The sequence below is a fragment of the Trifolium pratense genome, linkage group LG2 (genome assembly GCF_020283565.1).
Source record: "Trifolium pratense cultivar HEN17-A07 linkage group LG2, ARS_RC_1.1, whole genome shotgun sequence".
NCBI lineage: Eukaryota > Viridiplantae > Streptophyta > Magnoliopsida > Fabales > Fabaceae > Trifolium > Trifolium pratense.
In genome coordinates this window covers 29,789,906-29,804,258 of record NC_060060.1, presented here as the reverse complement: position 1 = coordinate 29,804,258, position 14,353 = coordinate 29,789,906, and the positions used below count along the sequence as shown (strand labels likewise).

The following is a 14,353-nucleotide window of genomic DNA, read 5'->3' as shown; positions in this document are numbered from 1 at the left end:
TCGTGGGAAAAAGAACACTCATTTTCACGCAATTTTTTTTATCTCAACCTTCATAGATATTTAGACAATCAAATTGCATAATAAAAAAAGTTTAACACAATTTTAACGGTTAATTTAAGAAAATGATGATACCACTTTTTGGTATCTTACATTACTACTAACAAGTGGTCTCTACAATGTCATGTAATATTTATGCAACTCATATATATTTTGCTCCAATGATAATTAGGGATGACAAAAAAACTCAAACCCGAGAAACCCACCCGAACTCAAACCCAAGTCAACGGGCGAAATCTGATTTAACTGAGTTTGAGTTTGGGTTCGGGTGACACCCGATAATATGAGTGTGAGTTTGGTATCAGTCAAACTCACATCCGAAACTCATACACACACCCGAAATATTTTATAACCTAATTACCCCTCATAGTCTCCCTCAATTTCCTTGGAAGACCTTAATTTTAGTTGTAATTTAATTTCTTGAAAGTCTATGTTGTAATTTCTTGAAAGTCTATGTTTGAATTTTCTTGGAAGACCTTAATTTTAGTTGTAATTTAATTCAAAGTCTATGTTGAAATTTAATTTCTTAAATTTGCAAATTATTTTCAAATGTGATGCGGGTTTAGGTGGAAAAAACCCGAACCCAATGAGTGTGGGCGTGAGTGTTGTTTTGTCACCCGAAAAACCTTTGGTTTTGGGTTTGGGTTTGGGTTTGAGTGATGATTTCGGGTGTGGGTTTGGTAAGTGTCAAACCCGCACCCATGAGCGCCCGTTACAATCCCTAATGGTAATACCATTTTTTTAGTATGATATATTAATAACAAATGGTCCATTCTATATTTTTTTTATTTTGTTTAAATAAAAATAAAAATAATTTAATTTAATAAATACGTAGATAAATAAATTAATAGATTTATATGACATATTAGGATCCATTTGATAGAAAACAAATAAAATATGACTTGAGTAGAAAACAAATAAAAATTGTGTAATATATAGAATAATATGAAATATCATCAAATTAACATCCAACTATAAAAAGAAAAAAATATTTTCTGCACTGTTGTTGAAGAAACAAAATTGAATGAAAACTTATGAAATGAAAGGTAAGACAACAAAGAAATAAAACCTTCCTATAGTAAAAAAAGAAAAAGAAGATCTGATTATTGAATGTCAACGGTAATATTTTGACATACATGGAAGCTAATAATCATATTAAATTGATGATACGATATCTTATTTAAGGTACCGGTATCATCAATTTTGATACCCTATGTGCCGCGTCATGAAACTCCAACGATAAAAAAAATAAGTTACCGTATCATTAATCTATGAAACTCCCGTAGATACCGAAGATACTCTAAAATTGAACGTGAGACATCCAAATCTTGTTTATATTTGTCCTTAACCTATCTAATTTTTTTTTTTGTTTATAACCCTCTGGTTCTTAGGGAAAAGGGACCCTAGTAGTCCAGAATTCAACTGCGAGGTAAGTAAAGTCTGACCAACCTATCTAAATATTTTATTTACAAAATTAAAAATTGAAGACATATTTGGAGAGAGTTGAAGTTGAACCCTTATTATTGCTTTTAACTTTTCAAATTAATAAAAATAAAAAAGGCAAAATCCAAAAATAGTAGTTAAATAAATTTATGATAACTTGGATTGATTGACTTTAATGGTCCCGCCCACACACAAGAACAACCCTGCGGCGCACTGGGAAGCTTCTACACCGTCCCTCAATTTCCAAACTTTTTACATTTCTTCATCATTTCACGATTCTTAGATTTGGTAAGATTCTCTTACGTTTCATTTTTATATTGTTGCTATGTTCCTATTTGAGATTTCAAATCTGTTGCTTTCATTGTTTTTGGTAGATTCTTCTAGTTTTCTCTTTAAAAAATAAAATAAAAAATTATGATTTATTGGGGACACATGTGAGTATATTGGTCCAAAAATGATAACTTATCAGTTTACAATCATTCACCGTACTCCAATAGCAGCAATAATACTTCTATGGCCATGTGTTAATTATGCTGTTTTGGTAGATAGATACATGACAGGAGGGACTTATTCTTAGTTTTTTGGCTAGTCCTGTTGCAGTGTTGCTTTAGTACAGGTTCTGGCATACATGTCATTGCAATTTTCATTGACGATTTGTTTTCTGTGTTGTTTAGGGTACTCTAGCTTAAGGGTCTGGATGTTCAGGATTGTCATTGTGTGAATAATGTAGTTATTTCAACCATGGCATCGCCGTGTCTGCTAATTATCTGCCTTGCAAGCTTGTGATAGTGACACCGTTCGTGGAATTCGAGTTTTCACTCTGTTCAGGTAACTCTCCTCTATGCTCAATCTGTCTTTGAATGAATGCTGGTTGACATGGGCAAGGAAATTTAACAATCTCACTACTAAGCATTAAAACAACAGTGGCCATAGTAGGCCTCTCCTTTGCAATCTCTTGAACACAAAGAAGTCCAATATGTATGCATCTCAAAATGTCATCTACATAATCTGGATTACATATTTCTGGATCTATCAAAGTTACAATCTCCTCTTCATTCCATAGTTTCCATGCCTTCAAAAATAAATAGAAAATATAATAAACACCAGTATATATTATTATTATTACAACAGAAAATACACGGTCATAATTGATGAATTTTGAAAGACTTACATATCCCAAGAGGCTGAGTGCTTGCTCGTGATTATGGAAACTTGTGTTTTTCCTGCCGCTTATTATCTCGAGGAGCAAAACGCCAAAGCTAAAAACATCTGATTTCTCTGAAAACAATCCTTCCATTGCATATTCTGGCGACATGTATCCACTGTATTAAAATTTCATTGTCAAATCAACAATATATTATGACTCATTTCATGGTAATAGAATAAATTATGGTTATTGAATTGCATATTCTTGCGAAATAAGCTTACTTACTATGTTCCCATAATCCTTCTTGTATTTCCCTCATTTTCGCTACTTCCAAAGATTTTAGCCATGCCAAAGTCAGATATTTTTGGATTCAGCTCACCATCCAACAAGATATTACTCGGTTTTAGGTCTCTGTGTATTATTCTTAATCTTGAATCTCTATGAAGATAAAGCAGCCCTCGAGAAATTCCTTCAATTATGCATAACCGTTTTTGCCAATCTAAAACCTTCTTTTTTTTTGGGTCTGTAGAAACATTAAAAATTAAGGTAATCATAGCTTATCAAATAACAACCTTTTGTCACTATATAACAAGAAAAAAGAAGTTTAGATTTACACTAACCAAAAAGATAAAAATCTAAACTGTTATTAGGCATGTACTCATAAACCAACATCTTTTCTTCTCCTTCAATGCAGCAGCCTAAAAGTCTTACAAGATTGCGATGTTGAAGCTTTGATATCACGATCACTTCATTCATAAATTCTTCTAGACCTTGTCCTGAAGCTCTTGAAAGTCTTTTCACTGCTATTTCTAATCCATCTGGCAACTCTCCCTAGAATCGTTTTTCAAGTAGAATGAAAACATTCATTCAAAAAAAAAAAGTAAAATGTAAACATATATGATATATACTATAAACATTAATGAAAGATAAAAACTTCACAAGACTTGGTTTACCTTGTACACCGAACCAAAACCACCTTGTCCAATCTTATTAGCTGAACTAAAGTTATTTGTTGCAGTGGAAATGTTTTTGAACTCAAATAAAGGAAGGTCCTCTATTTTAACTTGTTTAATATCTCTAATTAGACTTGCACTTTGGTTTTCTTGAGGGGTATGCCCTGTTTTCAGCACAAATAATTGGAAGTGGAAGCTAGACAATTCTAAAGTGCACATGGCTTATCCTAATTATGAAGAATACTGAAAGATATAGGAATACACAAATACCTGAACCAGCTGAACGTTTAGAAGCCAATGACCATAAAAAATAGGTACAAGCAGCAATAATAATTGTTGCCACTATCACTGTAGGTATGGTGATTGCTGTAACATTTATTTTCCCATTTGTGTCTACAGCTGCTGTTAACAAAATTGAATTTATTTAGAATCTGATTATTAGATTGAAAGTTGAAGAATAATTTTTTTACTCATTATTCAAAATTCGGGTAGCGGATTGTCACCTAAAAATTAAACAAAATTATAGCTCCGACTACGAGCTATGCATACTCACCAAGTTTTTGATAAGCACGGCGTATGTAAAGTTCTTGTCCGTCTGCACGATACTTTATGATATCAACAAGTTCACCAAACCACATAACACAACCACGTCCTCCTTTATAAGATATATTAACATTAGAATAAGCCGTACAAGAACAATTCCTAAGACACAAATTACCACATTCTTTAATCTCCATTGTGTTGTTCACAAACACAGAGGTTGTATCAGGCAACTTCACATTCTCCATTTCATAAAACTCATCACTCTCACAATCCAAATTCGTTTTCCTCGTACACCCATCTCTCAATTTCCTAGCTTGATCATTCTTAGGACTGAAACCTTCCACACATTGACAAACAGGAGAAGCATCAATGTCACAAAAACTATATGGACCACACGCTTTGTAATGATCACATTGATTGTTCGGTTCATCCCCATAAATTGTCCAAGTTTTAGTACTTTGACTATAAATAAGATATTCAAGAACACCATCCGAACTCACAACGAGTCGGGAAAAAGTTGATGGATTTTCGTTTAAAAGCTGGTAGTTTATGCCGTGTTCATTCCATGAGAACTCGAAACTGCCAGATATGCCATCATTCCAATGTCTACTTCGATATATAATCTTTTCACCATTCAGTAGGTAAATTTCTGGTAAACCATGAAAATCAATTTTGTATGAATAATCTCCTGTTGAAGGGTCTTCACCTGTGATCTTCCACGAAGTTAAGTGTTTTTCCGTGTTTTTGTCAAAGTTCCAACCGATGCTCATGGATGGTAACAAAGTATCTGTTGGGTAATCGAAGCTTTGCCATAGATATTTTGTAGGATCATTCATGTTTGTTTCTCTAAGAACTAAATTTCCATTATCCAAAAGCTGAAGAACAAGTTGGTTTTTAGTAACTGTCGTTTGATTCGAAGACCATACGAGGTTGTTGTTTGATGATGAATTGAGAAGTACTATGTTTCCATTGTCACCAATTTTGAGAAAGCCATCATTGGTTGAATTATTTTGAAGAGGGTGGTCTCTGTTTGCGACCCAAACAACTGTTCTGGGGTCGATGTTTTTGTACCATATGGCTAAATAAATGTTTGAATTTGTTCCGGGGATGAAACCAAGAACGAATGTTTCATTGGATGATTCAAGAGTCTGGTTTGTTGTGAGAATTTGTGATGAGGTTAAGGTATCTGTAGAGGTTGAGATTGTGATGAGAATAGAAAGTGAAGTGATGAACAAGAACATGAAAAAGAACCCTTGCATGTTTGAAGATGAAATGTAATAATAGAATTATGTGAGTATATGAGTATGGTTTCTTTCTTCTTTTTTGTTCATTAATTGTTGAGGTGAATTGCATAGTTTTTATTTATTTATTTGGAATTATATTTATTTGGAACTGCATAGTTTTAAGAGTTAATTGGACTGAAACAGGTCTGTTTTTTCGGTTCAACTGGTTGAACCATTCAGTCTGAGTTGAATTTTCTACGACTTAATTTTCCAAATGGCATTGGCATATAGTCAAACACAATGTAGTATTCATAATAATGTCTAATGACACGTTATCATTCATTTTTTTTTTTTTTTTTTTTTAATGTCTCTTCTATTACAAAGACCACGTTATCATTCATGTGGTCGTGATATGTACCATTCAGAATCATTCAATAAATTGTTAACGAATGCTCTACCCGTTTTATAAAAAATTGTTTCACTTATGTATATGTGAACTCGGTTCACATCCATTTATGTGAACTCATTTTATGTCAACATACAACATTGGAAAAAGTTGGACGCGGAAAACTTGTGGAAAATAGGGAACACAAAAAATGGGGAAGAGAAAATGAGTTTGAATTTGAAAATGAGAGGAGAGCCAAAGTAAGAGGAAAATGAAAGGAAGTGAGACAAAGGAAGAGGAGGAAGAAAGAGAAGAGAGAGGAATATGAAAAGATATTACATCAGCATAATGTTTAAAAATATGAGGAATTTTTTTTTCTTCATATTTTACGTGAAATTAGTTGCCTTATATGACTTAATATACATAAAATTAGTTATTTGAATTACACGCTACAAGAACTTTATAGTATAAGTACACTTACGATTATTTTTTTATTTATAATGGAGCTGAGCATCGATCCTAAAATCTTTAGCTTACTATTCAAACACCTCGTCACTAAACCAAACTTCAACGTTAATTTAACTTACACATCTTAGAGTTATGGTCAATGATTGCACACTTGCACACATACAATGAATTTTGCAAAGTTGCTATTCATGATCATGATTCATGACTACTATTTATAGATGTTTTCTCATCCTAGAAGATAAACGGGTGTTTTATTTGTTTTTCTTTATATAGTATATAAACATTTTTAAGTACTCTTGTAATTTAATAGATTGATGGATATCATCACTATTCTTGTTTTTTTTTATTATATGAAAGTATAATTTAATAAAAACAATGGTCGGTCAGACTTTACTTAACATTATAACGAAATATTCAAACATAACATCATCACTACTATCTTCCTTGCAAGTTTGTGATGGTGACACCATTCGTGGAATTCGAGTCACGACTCTGTTGAGTCGACGATTCTCCTTTATGCTCAGTCTGTCTTTGAATGAATGCAGGTTGACACGGACGAGGAAATTTAACAATCTCGCTGTTAAGCATTGAAACAACAGTGGCCATAGTAGGCCTCTCCTTTGCAATCTCTTGAACACAAAGAAGTCCAATATGTATGCATCTCAAAATGTCATCTACATAATCTGGATTACATATTTCTGGATCAATCAAAGATATAATCTCCTCTTCATTCCATAGTTTCCATGCCTTAAAAAAACCCAAACACAGAAAAATTAATAAATACCAGTATACATGGATATAAATTTGAAATATATGACTATAATGTAGCAAACATAAAATAGAGCCTTATTATGAATCTACATGAAGATGAATTAATTTGGAAAGACTTACATATCCTAAGAGGCTTAGTGCTTGATCGTGATTATGGAAACTTGTGTTTTTCCTGCCACTTATTATCTCGAGGAGCAAAACTCCAAAGCTAAAAACATCTGATTTCTCAGAAAACAATCCTTCCATTGCATATTCTGGAGACATGTATCCGCTGCATTTTAGTTTCACTATCAAATTAACTATATATTATAGGCATCATAATACGATACATCAATCAAGGCTCTTCAATTGCATATTCTGGGGATATTTACAAAGATAAAACATGCTTACTATGTTCCCACAATTCTTCTTGTATTGCCCTCGTTTTCGGTACCTCCAAAGATTCTAGCCATGCCAAAGTCAGATATTTTGGGATTTAGTTCTCCATCCAACAAGATATTACTCGGCTTTAGGTCTCTGTGTATTATTCTTAATCTCGAATCTCTATGAAGATAAAGTAGTCCTCGAGAAATTCCTTCAATTATGCATAACCGTTTTTGCCAATCTAAAAGCTTCTTTTTTACTGGGTCTGTAGTAGAAACATCGAAAAGTAATATAATCATAGCTTATCAAATTGCAACTTTTTGTCACTGTATAACAAAGAAAGAACAAGTTGAGCAGATGTAACTAACCAAATAGATAAAAATCTAAACTGTTATTAGGCATGTACTCATAGATCAACATCTTTTCTTCCCCTTCAATGCAGCAACCTAAAAGTCTTACAAGATTGCGATGTTGAAGCTTTGATATCACAATCACTTCATTCATAAATTCTTCTAGACCTTGTCCTGAAGCTCTTGAAAGTCTTTTCACTGCTATTTCTAATCCATTTGGCAACTCTCCCTAGAAATGTTTTCAAGAAAAATGAAAACATATAGTAATGAAAGATAAAACCTTCAAAAAACTTAGTTTACCAGTTTACCTTGTACACAGAACCAAAACCACCCTGGCCAATCTTATTAGTTGAATCAAAGTTATTTGTTGCAGTTGAAATGTTCTTGAACTCAAATAAGGGAAGGTCCTCTAATTTAACTTGGTTTACATCTCCGATTAGACTTGCACTTTGGTTTTCTTGATGTGTTTTCCCTGCGTTCAACACAAATATAGTACATACTAAGAAATCACCTTGATAGAGTTTAATTGTTGTGCACTGTCGGTGTAAAGATTCTTTACACATACATCCAATGATGTGTTGCCACATCATTTATTGGACGTGACACATAATGTGTTTTTAAATATCATACATGATGTGTTGGTATATCATTAAACCGTCCGATCATAATCTAGGGCCAAGATTGTCCACTACGTGTAACTAGGGGTGGGCAAAGTTTGGTTTAAAACCAAAACTGCATGAAAACCGAACCGAACTGTTTTTTCAGTTCGGAAAAACCCAACTAAACCGCAATAGTAGAAGAAGAACTGAACCGAATGGTTCAGTTAACCAGTTAACTGGTTCTGCATAAAAAAACTGAACCCATTCAACATTCAAATCAACATTAAAAAATCTACGTGGTTCGGCAATTTCATACACCACAAACTAATCACTTTGCATCAAAATAACAATCATTTTCACAACCCATCAAAATTTAATTCAAATAAAATCACAACATAATAATCATTGACACCAAAAACCATCAAAGATTCAAAATCAATAATGAAGAAATTCTGTCATGGAAGTTCATCAAAGATTCACTTGCACCATTTTTTTTATTATTTTTTTTTTCTATTTCCTATTTCTCACTGCTTTTTGATTAAATCCAATTTGATGGATTGATGAGATTTGAAGTTGGTGCGGTTTTGTGAGGTGTGGCAGTGATAGTATGGAGAGTGCGGTGGAAGAAGTATTTGGAAGAACGAAAACGAGAAAGCCATAAGTTATGGTTTATAAAATTTAGTTTTAGAGTTTAAGTGATTTTGGTTTATTGGTTCAGTTAACAGTTAACAGTTTGGTTTTGGTTTTTTTAAAAATTGGTTCAGTTTTAAATGGTTGGTTTTCAGTTTACAATTTTGGTTTGGATTTTTGGTTTTTATGTCCATCCCTACGTGTAACGGTGTAAAGTAACTAACAAGGAATCCAGATCCTTCTATGGAGTATATGTCTCATCCTAATTCTGAATGCTACTGGCTGCTTATCAAAGTCTCAACCAAGGTCCAATTGTAACTAGTAAATGATACTTTAATTTTCTGATTTTAATAAATTAAATTTACATAAACTAAAATATTGGGCTCAAGTGGTTCACGAGCTTCCCCTAGAACGAATTGCTTGAAAGAACCCGAGTTCGATTTCTTGTGAGAACAATTTTTTGTCAACCTTTACTTTCCTCACGGCCGAACCTTAGATTACGGGAGCCCCTTCCCCTAAGACCCAGATGGTTAGTAAAAAAAAAATTGTCCTTATGTGTAATCTAATACAGTATTAGTTTAAGTTAAAATAATAAATGTTTACTTGTTAAGAACTAATCCTCCTTTTAAGTATGCAAGTAATGAAGAAAACATCAAAGTTGTAGAAATACAAATACCTGAACGTTTAGACCAAAAGAAATAGGCACAAGAAACAACAATAATTGTTGCCACGATCACTATAGCTATAACTATTGCTGTAGTAACATTTCTTTCCCCATCTGAATCTATAGCTGTTGACAAAATTTAGTTCAGAAATCTAGTTATTGATTGGACTAAAATTTGAAGATAAATTTTGTAGCTATGAACTATGCATACTCACCAAGTTCTGAATAAGCTAGGCGTATGTAAAGATCAATGCCTTAATTCACTCGACAATCTAACTATGTCAATTAAATTACCACTCCAAGTCAAGCATTGAATTCCTGCATCAAATGCATAAGCAGTACAAGAACAATTATTCAAACACTGAGTTCTACATGCATCAACAGTAATATATGATTGCTCTACAAAATCTGGTGGTTTCGACGTCTGTAGTTTTAAAAACCCATCTTCTTCACCAGGTAACGCACTCTCGTTATTCTTCACCCTCTCACACTGTAGTGAAGCCTTTCTCACACACCCATTTGTCCAATTTTGTCGATTCCATTCGTCCACATTTTTTGGCTCAAAACCTGTCAAGCATGTACATATCGGCGAATTTTTAAAATCACAGCTTCCATTAGGACCACAAATACCATAAACATCACATTTATTTTGTTGAACAACATGCTTCCCAACTTGAATCCTATTCATCCATGCAGTATACACAATTTTTCCGTCGGAACTCACCACAATAGTTCCAAAGTAAGAACTATTTGGCATTGCAAATGTGATCTTAACAAGACTTCCACTATCTTCTCTTGTAACGCTGAATCCATCTAGATATGCAATATATAACAAATTGTTTGGTAAACCAATAAATACTTGACCATTCCATGGACCTGAGCGCCAATAAGGCTTTGTTTCGTTCCATATGAAAATTTCAGGAACACGGAGACGCTCAACGCTACCAGAGAAGTTTCCAGTAGCTGGATCAGAAGGAGTTTTCCATGAAGTAACATTTATTCTTTCCCCTGTTATTTGATCGTTGCTAATTATCAAACTTGGAAGGAATGCATTAGATGGATGTTTGAAACTCTCCCATATTATCGCGCCTGTCATTAGAGATATAATTAGTTACTAGTTAATTAAATTAATAAGCGATATAATCCTCCGATATAAACATACGTTCTCATTATGTACGACGTCTATCTGAAATTTTAAAATGTAAGTCGGTGTCTAACTAATAACAAACTATTAACTAATACCTGTATTGTCATCCTGTAAGACGAGGTTTCCGGTATTTTCGAGATGAGCAGTAACATTAGAATTTGATTTAAAATTTGATATATTGGATGACCACATAACATGTTTTTGTCCATCCAGTACTAAAAGGTTTGTGTTGTCATCAGAAATGGTGACAACACCAGAAGAATCTTGTAGTGGTTTTCCTCTGTTGGCCACCCATACAATATCAGATTCATTGAGATACCATATTCCTACGTAACGATTTGTTGTGTTTATGGGACTAAAGAATCCAAACTTGAACGTGCTGTCGTTTGAGCTTATAGTTTGAGAATCTGTGATGAATTGAGAGGATGTAATTGTGTACATAGTAGCATCTCCAATTTTGATCATGTAAAGGGTTGAGAGGGTGAATAAAATATGTAACATGTTTCCTTGCACACTAAGTCCCAATATGTTTGGATTCAGTATTACCTTGTGTTATTAATATTATAAGCACAGAGGGAGGGCACTAAAGTTAACAAGTCCTTTTTTTCTCTTTGACTTTTGTAGCAGGAACCATATACTATCGATTTGTTTTTTTGAGTTCGATTTTTAGTGGAAATAATTTTTGATTATATTTTATTTACTTTACAGTTAAATTTTAGATTACTGGAATCCCTTCCCTTGACAATAAAAAAGTTAATACAAAAAAATAAGAACTCAAAATAAAAAAATCATCCAGAAAAACACCAGAAAAGTAATAGTCAGCAGTGACAAATTTTTGGAGTTTGTTATCTTTTTCCACGTTGATTAGACAGCAAGTAAGTGTAAACAAAAGCCAGGAGATGGAAACGTGTCAAATACTCATATTTGAATAATTTTTTTTGCAAAATTACATATTTTATCTTATTTATTTGTAACACTTTAATTCTTTTATTTATTTTTTTGTCACGTTTACGTTTAGGTTCTTTATCTATTGAAACATGCACAAAGTTGTCTTTTTTTCTAATTTTTATTTAAAAGACGCTGATGTGTATTAAGAATGCTGAGATGGTAAGGACACGTAGAATTATAAATAATAATTTATTTAAAAATTTTTTTAATTAAAATAACAAAATTCTCAAATTAACAAAATTAAGTGTTCTTCATTTTCAGTTTCTGGGTTTGACAATCCTATGAACATGTTATGGAAATTCTTTATTTTTGGGGGAAAATCGGGCTTCAATTCCAGAAATCTGATTTGACCTTCTTTATGAAACTTCAACTCTTGCTTCTCCTCTCTCTATCATGGTTTATTGTTGCTGACCCATTTATGAAAAAATCATAAAGTTTTTTAATTTTTCATCATTAACCTTCAACCAAAGCTATAAAAAAAAAAAAATCTCATTCATTGGTTTTGATCCATATGAGCTACACAACAAACAGGAAGAGAAAAAACAACAATTCAAAAACAACACCATTGAGTAGAGAAAACAACCCCTAAAAACAAGAAGAAAACGAACGGCCCTAAAACCCATGCAGTAGCAATAACATCACAACAAGACACCCCATGTAGAAGTGGTGACAAGAAGGAAAGAAAGAAAAAGAGGTTAATTTTCGGGTTTCAAGTTATGATTTTGGTTGATTTCATGTAGATTTTTTTTTTGTTGACGAAATGTAGATCTAGTTTGCAAGGTGTTTATTTTTTACTACTAATATTTAATTAGGATGTTTCATTCCTTAAGTTTTTATAATTAATATTAGGGAGCTTCTACGGTACATCTATCAAATTTTAACGTATAAGTATATTAAATTAAATAATTATCAAATTAACGATTATTTTATGAATTAAAATACTATTTATCGATTATTGTATTTCATAAATAAAAATTTCATAAGAATAAATACGAGTTCAATGTTTTATAAGCATTATGCTAACTTTTTTACATTTATTCATAAAAAAATTCAATAATAACTATTATGAGTGATAAAAAATTAAAACAAAATATGAAATTTTATTTTTTTACAATTTTGATAAATTGTATTTAGTTATTATGATATTTTAAATAATAGAAAAATGATTTCTTTCGAAAAAAATATTCATTTGCCTAGTAATTTAGTGATCTATTGTACCGGTGCATTGAAATTTAATATTTAATTAATTTCACCAAACAATAAATTGGTCCAAAATTCGTTAAGTTTTTTGTATTTTATTTTATTTCATCATGACTTATATTTATCTGATACTATCTTTTTTAATTTATTATTATATATAATTCTATGTCTAAATTTTCCAAACAGCATATAGTCAAGCACAATGTATAGTATTATTCATATTTCATAATGGTCTTGTTGTGTGACATCGCGAGTCATTTTATATATATTTTGTCACAAAATAAATGTCATTTTAAAATATCAATGTGATATCTTTTATTTTTTCTCACTAATATACCTTTGTGGTGTACATGTGAGTGAACCTGAGATAGAAGTACAGCTAAGTTAATTTAATTTACGTATGCATATTTTTTTAAAAAAAAATTGGGTGATGTATAAATGTGAACTCAGTCCACGTCCATTTATGTGAACTCATTTTATGTGAACATACCACATTGGAAAAAGTTGGACGCAGAAAATTGCAGAAAATAGGGAACAGTGGAACACTAAACATTGGTAAGAGAAAATGAGTTTGAATTTGGAAATGAGAGGAAGAGGAAAATGGAAGGAAGAATGAGACAAAGGAAGAGAGGAAGAAAAAGGGGAAGAGAGGAATATGAAAAGAAATTACATCAGCATATATAATGTTTAAATATTTAGAATGATTTTTTATCAGACTAAACTTATTTTGTGGGTCAACTCTGAATAATCGGGATCTCCTTCCTTTAAAATGGAGACCCGTAAATCATAGTTTAGCACAATTGAGAGTAATTATTTATTGATTTATTGACTAACTTTCAAGTTCGACAATATCATATCCAAATTACCTCAGAAACTTTTAACTATTACAATAAAAACAATAAATAGAATGTTTTGAAAAAAATATTACTATTTAGTGTTTGTATTTGGAAAAAGCTCTAATCATAGGTAGAGGGGATAGCCACGAGCCCATGACTACAACTTACTTTTTTTTCTTGACAAATTTGAACACATATTCCATTGTGTTTCTTTTTATTTTATCCCCACACCAATTTAACTCTTAAGAATCCAATGCAGATTCCTTCTTTGTTTGCATGATTTTGGGAATGAGACTCCATAATCTTTTTGTTAGAAATTGTCTTAAGGAAGACATGCTCAATTTTCGCACCATTTTTGCACATATTTCACATATATACTACTCAAATTTCTCGTTACTAAACAAAACATAGCGGTTTTAAGATGAAGAGTAAATTTAATGATAATTTCCTTAATTGTTGCGGAACACAACAATCCTTTCTTCTAATTGTCCACAGTCCACACCTTGCCATAGTTAATGTAATAGTACATTTTAATTCACTATCAATACATTAAATAAAAGAAAACCAGTGCAATCAGTCGATAGAAAATGATAAGATGGTAAAAATAGTAGGAGCAGGTTAGAATT

General features: G+C 32.0%; 2 protein-coding genes across 4 annotated transcripts; both read right to left on the bottom strand.

Annotated features, from left to right (window-relative positions):
• Positions 1-1,900: 1,900 nt before the first annotated feature.
• LOC123907972 (receptor-like serine/threonine-protein kinase SD1-8) lies at positions 1,901-5,524 on the bottom strand. Of its 3 annotated transcripts, none has more exons than XM_045958453.1 (7): positions 4,154-5,517; positions 3,871-4,002; positions 3,601-3,764; positions 3,268-3,478; positions 2,933-3,170; positions 2,672-2,822; positions 1,901-2,572 (listed from the first exon to the last, which is right to left on the bottom strand). In XM_045958453.1, exons 1-7 carry the CDS (start codon positions 5,400-5,402, stop codon positions 2,264-2,266), a joined length of 2,454 nt encoding a protein of 817 aa, XP_045814409.1. In that variant the 5' UTR covers positions 5,403-5,517; the 3' UTR covers positions 1,901-2,263. The 3 variants fall into 3 exon arrangements, with proteins under 3 accessions (XP_045814409.1, XP_045814410.1, XP_045814411.1); XM_045958454.1 differs by having other exon boundaries at positions 3,871-3,999; XM_045958455.1 differs by lacking the exon at positions 1,901-2,572 and having other exon boundaries at positions 2,725-2,805; positions 4,154-5,524.
• A 996-nt stretch (positions 5,525-6,520) lies between these two features.
• Positions 6,521-11,360, bottom strand: LOC123907971 (G-type lectin S-receptor-like serine/threonine-protein kinase At1g11330). Its single transcript, XM_045958452.1, is given in 9 exon segments — positions 6,521-6,966; positions 7,111-7,261; positions 7,381-7,618; positions 7,722-7,932; positions 8,012-8,175; positions 9,609-9,722; positions 9,812-9,854; positions 9,856-10,685; positions 10,839-11,360. Coding segments are annotated over 9 exon segments (2,469 nt in total). The 5' UTR covers positions 11,245-11,360; the 3' UTR covers positions 6,521-6,654.
• Between the last annotated feature and the right edge of the window lie 2,993 nt (positions 11,361-14,353).

Excerpts from the sequence above, each read along its gene's own strand:
- LOC123907972 (XM_045958453.1), bottom strand. The coding sequence starts at position 5,402 with ATGCAAGGGTTCTTTTTCATGTTCTTGTTCATCACTTCACTTTCTATT. Across the intron at positions 3,479-3,600 it reads GTTTTGGTTCGGTGTACAAG|GGAGAGTTGCCAGATGGATT; the intron begins GTAAACCAAGTC and ends AAACGATTCTAG. Across the intron at positions 2,823-2,932 it reads AGAAGGATTATGGGAACATA|TGGATACATGTCGCCAGAAT; the intron begins GTAAGTAAGCTT and ends ATTTTAATACAG.